This window comes from Papilio xuthus, unplaced genomic scaffold (assembly GCF_000836235.2).
Source record: "Papilio xuthus unplaced genomic scaffold, Pxut_1.1 DF827679.1, whole genome shotgun sequence".
NCBI classification, from domain to species: domain Eukaryota; kingdom Metazoa; phylum Arthropoda; class Insecta; order Lepidoptera; family Papilionidae; genus Papilio; species Papilio xuthus.
Window position 1 is genome coordinate 5,919,755 of NW_013530970.1, and position 9,658 is coordinate 5,929,412.

At 36.8% G+C, this 9,658-nt stretch overlaps 1 protein-coding gene across 3 annotated transcripts in view; it reads left to right on the forward strand.

The window, feature by feature from the left end:
* Positions 1-9,658, forward strand: part of LOC106118032 (ceramide synthase 6) — a 16,621-nt gene that overhangs the window by 6,087 nt on the left and 876 nt on the right. For all 3 annotated transcript variants that reach the window (XM_013312589.1, XM_013312590.1, XM_013312591.1), the window contains 3 exons: positions 6,815-7,036; positions 8,061-8,282; positions 8,825-8,943. In XM_013312589.1, coding sequence (XP_013168043.1) covers positions 6,815-7,036; positions 8,061-8,282; positions 8,825-8,943 — 563 coding nt within the window. The remainder of the gene's footprint in view (positions 1-6,814; positions 7,037-8,060; positions 8,283-8,824; positions 8,944-9,658) is intronic.

Here is a 9,658-nt window from a genome sequence, read left to right on the forward strand (position 1 = left end):
AAAGCCGGCTTTGACCGATCGGACGAAATTAACGCGATGCTAATGGATGTGTTACCGGCAAATTGTAAACATAGACTGCTTATAGTTTGCCTAGGAAAATCCAATAATTTCAGTGACATCCAAAAAAATCATTTAGTGCGCACTGTGCAGTCCGCGATCGTTGACTGTCAGCACAGAAAATGTCAGCAAATTATGTGTCACCTCAATGTATCGAAATATATGCAAATTGCCGAAATTACGATATTTCTAGGCAAAAAATGAACAGGCGGCGTACACTATTTACAGGTAACATACAAACGCTTACTCACCTAGACAGCCTACTCTGATTTGATTTTATCGATCGAATAAGTTCAACTAACAACACTAAGTCACAACATACACCCAGAGTCGTTTAGATTTTGCTAAGGGCTCTTTATTGAAGAACTCTGAGTACGGAATTTACACAGTTAAAAAGTTTACTAATTCTTGTAAATGGTCGAAATCATAATTAATTGTTTTTTTATAAAATATTTCGGTTAGCTCGTTTGTTTCAATGCCAAGTGTCCAATTTTTGTTTTATATTAATATAGGGGAGCGTCGGTGGCTCAGTGGTCAAGCACTTGACTTGCAATCTGCAGGTCCTGGGTTCGAATCCCGCCATGTACCAATGTGTTTTTCGATTTCCGATTTACATATGTACATTTATCCGACGTTCTTACGGTGAAGGAAAACATCGTGATGCAACCTGCACATATCTGAGAAGAAATTCAAAAGGCATGTGTGAAGTCAACCAACCCGCATTTGGCCAGCGTGGTTGACTATGGCCTAATCATCCTAAGTTAGGATAGGCTCCGAGCCCCTCGGTGGGGACGTATAGTGAGCTGATGATGATGATTAATATAGACCAATATGATCATGCTTCGAATAGCCACAATTGGTCGTTTATTAAAAATGGGTACATCTCAATAGATTCAATTTAGCTTATTTGAAATGACAATTGTCAACAGAAAATATAATACGATAGAACTTTCTTGCGACGTTTGACGTTCGAATTATTTTAGTATACGAAAAACAGAAATTGAAAATATTTATAATTGTTTTATTAAGAAAATAGTATGATAGCCTACCTATGATCCGGAAAATTTGTACGGTTAACGAGGGATACATATAACGGTTCGATATATCGAAATTTGGCATAGATATAGAACATAGTCTCAAATAACACATAGAACTACTTCGCCTGACTATTCGCCCTGTTATTTTCTATTCCCGTGCGGATGAAGCTGCGGATAAAAGCTAGTTGGTAATAAACAAAGGTGTTTACGAAAACCAACAATGTACGTACAAAGTTATGTCGTCAGATTGCAAAATGCATAGATTATAAAATAACTGTTTGGCGGTAAAAAAGAAACAAATTATTAGTTATGGTTCTCATTAATTAAACACACCTCTTTTGATATTTAAACATTATTGTATAATTCTTTGTATATATTAAAATACATAATCTAGATTTTACCACAACAAAGTTTTTTTTTGTTTATATTATAAGGTGGCAAACGAGCGAGTGGCCACCTGAAATCGCTGAAATAGCGAAGTGACATACGCCCATAGACATACGCAATTCATATGCGTTGCCTACCTTTAATCGACGGAGGAGAGGATGCACAGAATGAATATATTTTCCACTTCCATGCATCCTCTCATCCGGAAAGTCCACTTCCACTTCCCATCCTTTCCTTATGAGAAAAAGGATGGGAAGGGAAAGAGGACTAAATTAGGCCTCCGGGACGCAGTTACAGTCAAAAATACCCTGAGTCGTTCAAAAATAAAGGTTATTCTGCTGTCTCAGCGGGGGGAACTGCCGCGCCCCCACTTACGATTCAAGTCACTTGAGTTGTCTAATTGCTTATAATTTAGTTAATAATTTTAGTAATTTAAACAATGCTTTACCATACACGTAGTAAATAATACTGTCCTCTGAGGAAATTGTTTTTGCTTGTTACATTATTGCTTAGGTAATCACTAGTTGTAATGGTCAGCAACTTTGAATACAGACTTATGACACAAATGTTAGATGAGCTGCATTTAATGTGAGTAGCGCATGTTTATTCCATTAAGATTCAAATTCTTTATCTTTATTTTAAATTGGGAAATATCATATTCAAACTTTCGTGAGACATTATACTAAACTGATGTATAAACACGGCTAAACACTGACGTATATTCGTCCGGTGACGGCACCGACTAGTTTCGAGCCCATCGGGGGCCCTTCATGAGGGTGTAGGGTACTGGTATTATTTCGCGGACGCGGCCCGTCGCTCACTCAATAACACCAGTACCACTCATCCTGATGAAGGGCCCCCGATGGGCTCGAAACTAGTCGGTGCCGCCACCGGACGAATATACGTCAGTGTTTAGCCGTGTTTACACATCAGTTTGGGAAATATCTTTTAAAACAATTGTGGTCTCTAATTTAAAAATGATAGAAAAGATGTTCTATTATATACTATATGCTCAAAATTAATTAGTGATCGCTTAACCGTGGCTTTCTAAGTCCAAAATATCCGTTTAAAACTAATTGTTATCTCTCTTAAGAGAGATGACGATATGTTTTATATAGAGATTTTGGTTTCAATAACCTACGGTAAATTCCGAAAGTATTAACATAATTCTCATTTATAAGTGACTCGTAACGTAACTAATAGATTTCCTTCAGTTGTTTTGAAATCTCCAAAGCAGATGTATGACGTATTTGATGACGTCACAATCGTCATCACAGATTTAATCTGTACCTAATTATAGTGCGCTCGCTGAAGTGCCTGAGTAATTGAAGCGTTTGCTCGACGTTTCCGTATTTTGCGGTGTTCCACATCATACCTAACCACTGACTGATCTAGTGTTCGAGTCAATAGATCCGTGTATAAAGTATCTACTTATATTATTTACTAGCTGTCGCCCGCGACTCCACCCGCGCGGCATTAAAAAAGAAACTTAATTAGTAGCTTATGTGTTTCTTCAGACTATGTTCTACATCGGTGCCAAATTTCAGCGAGATTCATACAGTCATTCTGGATATACCTGCAAACAAACATCCATCCATCCATCACACCAAACATTCGCATTTGTAAGATTAGTAAGAAGTCAGATTTTAAATTTCGTTTTTGAAAAAGTATTGTGAAATCGTCGACGTTTATCTTGACAAAGTAATTAATTTACATTTTCCATGACTTTCTTGATTATTAAACCAAGTAACAGAGCACAATAATATGTAGGTCTAATGATATAAAAATAGTGCACCACCGGCTTCTGAACCCTCAACAACAAGCAGTTTGTAGTCAGATGAACGGAGAAAAGAACCTTATAACTAAGCAACGTAATAAGGACAAATAATTCATCAATAAAATGCTAACTAAATATGTAACAGACGTCAATTTAGGACCAAATAAATCGAGACAATGTCCTCAATTGTTCGGAGCTTTATTAAATATGACGCCCTATTTGCTTACAAAGGGCCAATTCATGGTAACCAGAGTCATGCGGGGCTTATTAAAATTATTGTCACCCGACTCAGTGACGCTAGTTTTTACGGTTCCGTACCTCGAAAGGAAAAAAACCCTTATAGGATCACTTGGTTGTTCGTCCGTCTGTCAAGATTTTTTTTCTTTGCAACGCGTGGAGGTATCAAGCTAAAATTTATATCAAATACTTAGGTTTACTGCCACTTGGAGCTGTAGAAAAATCAAACTTCTAACCCAACGCAATAAAAAGATACAGCTGTTTGAACGCAAATTTCAGCAAATTGATTTCATATTTTATAACGATTTTATTTTGCAATAAAACTACTATAACTAAGACTCGATTGTCGTGATAAGTGATTTTTATTTATACCTTCAGGTTTGTACGGAACCCTCGGTGCGCGAGTCCGGCTCGCACTTGGACGGTTTTTTTTTATTGAATACACGACTTCGATTCTTGCTCTGAGTTTCAATTGTCAAAGAACTTTTATCATACTGTCATCACTCTCATTATAATTGAAAAAATAGAGTCAGCTATATGTATATCAATACAATTTTGATGCTGTAATAATTTACATTCGTAAATAAATCTAGAACGAACCTCGCCATATTTTCTATGCAATTAAACCATTTAAAGACCCATTCATCGGATACAAACGAGACTGTTACACTGTTGATGGAAAATGTCTTTAATCCTATACTGCTAAGGTTGATATTCCATCGTATAATTAAGAAAAGATTGGTGTAATGTTTATCATAGTTATCAATCCGTCGATTGGTATGGCACTAAGTGGTCCTAATTTAAACGTTCTGTCAGTGTAAGCGGGTCACGGTCCTTTTATGAATTTTGATTTCTTTTAAATGCTTTGTTAATGTAGCAATGAGCCCCGTTATAGGTACTTCTATGAGACTCCAAAGAAGAATACAAAAGAATGTTCATTTGCCAAAAGCACACCCAGAACCCTCAAGTCCCAAAACAGTAAATCCGTTTAAGGTAAAGGAGAAACAATCACACGAATTTTCTATTTATTAGTCGGAAAAAATAATTATTTTATTAGTTTAATATGGTTTGTCTTTGGTATAATTTATCCTAAAGGCGGGCAACCCTGGGGGCATATGTATAGAAGTGGGTCAGGGCGTTAATTCAAGGTCTATTCAGCGGCAGCCGTGCGCCGTGGGCGATAATTGGCCCGCCGAGCTCGATCCCGATTTCTTTTTAAATAATTTTTATTTGGTATTTCCTGCCAGTACTTCCAACACGTGTACTGCAATGTTGCCATATGTGTGCTTAAAATATGTACTATGAGTAATGTATTATTCTCTCTTTATTCAGATGTGTAGCAGAAATTACATAAGATTTTTGCTTCTCCTATATCCATAATTTACCTATAGGTACTTATTTGGGTATTTTTATTATCCTAACCTAACTAACCCTAAAAACCGGTTGTAACAACCTTTTCATTAAATTATTGGTCTGTCCGCAAGCGTATCTTTCGAATAATCTCCGAAACAACTGGACCGATTTTGACGAGATTTTTCACTGGAAGGTAGAGTTAATGTACACAGGAATGTTATAGGCAATTCCAGCGTTGACGAAGACGAGGGCGACCTCTAGTAAATAATAAAAATATGACATTTAGTCTGGTTCTACGATTTTGTTCGCTGTATCCAATGTCCTATGTAAAAATTTTCTACTGTATATATTTATTTCGGATAAAACTATGTTAATTGCCTACAGAAGGCTTAATTGATTAAAATAAATTTCTTATCAGTTTTCAATAGACATTGCAAATATAAGACTTGGGATTAAAATATTATATTAAACATTAGCTATCGTAATATAAAATACGTGATAACATGTACTATATAGATAAAAGATATATGTAATCAATTAATCAGATACATATATAAAAATAGTTTGTTGTTGATTTTTATCGGTCATATATGTATTTAATTTTTTTCCTTTTGTCGTTATGTGACTTGGTCTTAACCACGCTGGCCCAGTACGCCGGTTGACTATAGATGTCTTTTTACAAAGAATGTATTCAAATCGTGTCGATTTCTTTACCGTGATATAGCAGGAAAAATTCTCCTATCTCTCACTACATTTTAATATTATAAATACGAATGTTTAGAAGTATAAATGGATGATTTTTTTTTAGAAGGTATCTCCAAAACGGTTGCATGAATCTCGATGAAATTTGGCATAGATGTAGAACACGTAAACTAAGTTTTGTTTTTAATTCCGCGCGGATTAAGTCGCGTGCGACAGCTAGTTTGTTTATAAATGTTACCACTTTTCGTTGTAATATTCTGGTTGTTTTATTTATGTCCACCAAAGGACATGGTCTAAAAAATAAAATATTTTGATAATAAAAAAATGAAAACATGACACGTCTTAGGCATGAGCGGGTAATTACTGATATCAGGAATTACTCGTAATAAAATCGTACGATCGCGAATGTTTGTAGAGATTATTTGATAATCTGTGACACAGTTTGACTTTTTAATAACCCACCTGAATGTGTGTTTGATGTCATATGATTAGCACATTACTACGACCGACGATTCTTACAGTGGGTTTTCACTGCATAAAAACACAGATATTTGTACAATGTAAAGACACATCTTACTTATAACTTCTTACTAATATTATAAATGCGAATGTTTGGATGAATGGATGTTTGTTTGAAGTTATCTCGATAATGGCTGCACGGATCTTGATGAAATTTTCCATAGATGTAGAACATAGTCTGGAAGAACACATAGGCTACTAATATATTTTTTGATACCGCGCGAACGGAGACGCGGGCGACAGTTAGTAATTTATAATACATATGTATTACTTATTTTAAGCTATACATTCTCGAGCATCCTGCTTTGCTTGCTGCTGCTTTGTATTATAATAGTTTTTTTTAATATGACTACTACCTTGTTCCAAACATTGTTTCTATATATCCATATTATACAATGTTTCATAAAATTAAAACTATTCTAATGAAATTACGAAATATGGAATTTGACGTTTGTATGCTTGTAAGATTAACCGTGGGTTTTTGACACCAAAATCTCTGTATGAAATATATACACTCCGTCTTTAATCCTTGACAAAACAAACATAATAACGTGTTTTATACGAGGATTTTGGTCTCATAAACCCACGGTAAAATGTTCATATAAAACGGAACTTGTCTGCTATTACCTGAATGATGCAATATTTGTCGTCACGCTTTAAATATAAAAACATGATTTTTTTGTCTACTCTGCCATGTGTTTTCTGGCATAAATATCTTTTAATTTGTATACGGTTCTTGTTGCAGGTTATCGGTCTCGCAAAACAATTGGATATGACGGAGCGTCAGGTGGAGCGCTGGTGGCGGATGCGACGGTCACAGGACAAACCCTCAACCCTCGTCAAGTTCTGTGAGAACTCATGGCGGTGTATATTCTACTTGTACAACTTCTCCTACGGTCTCTTTGTGCTTTGGGACAAAGAGTGGATGTGGGATATTGACCAGTGTTACGTTGGTTATCCTTATCACGTGAGTCAAGATTTAGTGCTATAAAAAATATAAAGAGGCTTGCAATATCGGCGCTAAGAAAAATTTAGGTACAGATAAAAAACTAAGAATTAAAATAAAAATTAATTAGTTGTCTATGTGTTACTATGTTCTACATCTATGCCAAATTTCAGCGATGTCCATGCAGTCGTTCTGGAGATACTCTCTAACAAACATTCATCCATCTAATGCAGTTATACTAGTAGCATTTCGACCAATTGTCGACAACTATATTTAGTCATTAGGAAGTTTAATAAAATGATAATTTCGTGAATGTTATAGTTCAATATTAAATCACTCATGAAACACGATGGTTTATCAAATTATTTGAATACATGAGGTTATCTGAAATCACCCATTGAGTTATTAGATCATACATCACAAATTACTTTATCTATATAAAAAAAATAATGTAAAAAAATCGTATACACTTCTTTATAACACATAATCTTAGCAATCATGGCATATTTTCGAATAATTAGTTTTGTAATAAAAAGCCATATACTTACGACACGCTTTTCGCTATATATTTTCACGCCATTAAACTTAGGGGGTGAGTAAATTGAAATAAATTATTACGCGAGAAATGGACAGAAATTGCAAGCCGTTCGCAGCAAAGATGGTTGTCATGGTAACGGCAGCTCTCAGCCAATGGCGATGGACTTCGTTCTCATTGGAGCATTTGAAATAAAGAATGCGGATGAAGCCGCACGAAAATCTAGAACCAAATATGTTACTAGCTGTCGACCGCGATTCCGTCCGTGCCTAATTAAAATAAAACTTAGTGAGTAGCCTCTGTGTTCTTCCAGACTATGTTCTACATCTGTGCCAAATTTAATCAAGATCGACTGAGCTATTCCGAAAATACCTTCAAACATCCATCAGTAATTTTTAATTTAATAATTACTATTAAATTAATTAGTGTATTAATAATATGTTAATATCCGGCTCGAGGGACTAAAAGTAAAACTTGCAGTCTTCTATATAAAAGTATCGTTGATTTCAGGGTATAACGAACGACATCTGGTGGTACTACATGATATCAACAGCTTTCTACTGGTCACTGACCATCAGTCAGTTCTGGGACGTGCGCCGCAAAGATTTCTGGCAGATGTTCGTGCATCACATCACTACTATAGCACTCCTGTCTTTCAGCTGGGTGTGCAATCTTCACAGGATCGGAACTCTTGTGTTGCTCGTCCATGACTGTGCTGATATACTATTAGATGTAAGTTTTAAATGTCTTTATTGGATAGGGCGAGGGAGGTGATTTTGGGCGGAATTTGCAACCATACGATACTACGAACACAGGAGACAGGCCTCAAGTAAAAGTCATTTCCAGTACAGTCTAATGAGTGTACGTTCCGGGGGTTTCATTTAGACAAAGGATAAGTAGGAGATCTATCCTTTTTCTGTGGTTCCCCTATTCCGTCGATTAAAGGTTGGCGACCTATTTGCAATTGCGGTCGCTTTGCTATTTACTTAAAAACATTTCGTTCGAATACAAAATCTAAACTCATTGTGATAAAAGTGAGGTTAAAAAAATGATATTAATTAACAACATTCACGTGTTTTACTACGTCGCTTTATTTTATTTAAACTGTATGTAGACAATATTAACTGTAACCAGTTCATTAAAAATGTATAACAAAAACGTTTAGAAGCACACCTGACAGTTCTCAAGAGAATCGGCCAACATGTATTTTTAATCCCGCGCGGACAGAGTGGCGGGCGACAGCTAGTGTTGATATATAAACGTACAATTTTCAGGCTGCGAAGGCGACGAAGTACGCGAACTACCAGAAGTTGTGCGACACTTTGTTCGCTGTGTTCACATTGCTGTGGATTGTCACCAGGCTGGGGATATTCCCATTCTATATTATATGGAGGTCAGTCATAGATATATTCGGAATAGACATCTTACTATTACTTCTAGTCTAGGATTATAAAATAAGACTTAGGTATTGTTAGACGTTCAATATCGTTAGGCGGCTCAAAGTTACTCAAAGGGCAATGGAGAGGGCAATGCTCGGTGTCTCTCTGCGAGATCGCGTCAGAAATGATGCGATCCGCAGCAGAACCAGAGTAACCGACATTGCCCGAAGAATTGCAAACCTTAAGTGGCGATGGGCCGGCCACATTGCCCGCAGAACGGACGGCCGATGGGGCCGAAAAGTCCTAGAGTGGCGGCCGCGGACGGGTCGACGCAGCGTAGGTAGGCCTCCCGCACGATGGACCGATGACCTGGTCAAGGTTGCGGGAGTGCACTGGATGCGGGCGGCACAGGACCGGGCATTGTGGCAGTCAATGGGGGAGGCCTACGTCCAGCAGTGGACAAGCTTAGGTTGAATGATGATGATTGTTAGACTAAAATGACCTTCAAGTTTTTAAAGGAAATAAAAGGTGCGGAAGCCGAGCGTTTTTATATTTTTACTAAATAACAGTGTCGTAAATGTAAATCTTAAAAGATTTTTAAAACATAGTAGCTACATGTTTCATGTGTCGGGCTCAGACTGACTACCGACTTCGTTAACTCCCATTACCGACTTCAATAACCCTCTATATGTACTTTGTTTTCTCCCCCTGGTTATTACTTGGGGGGGG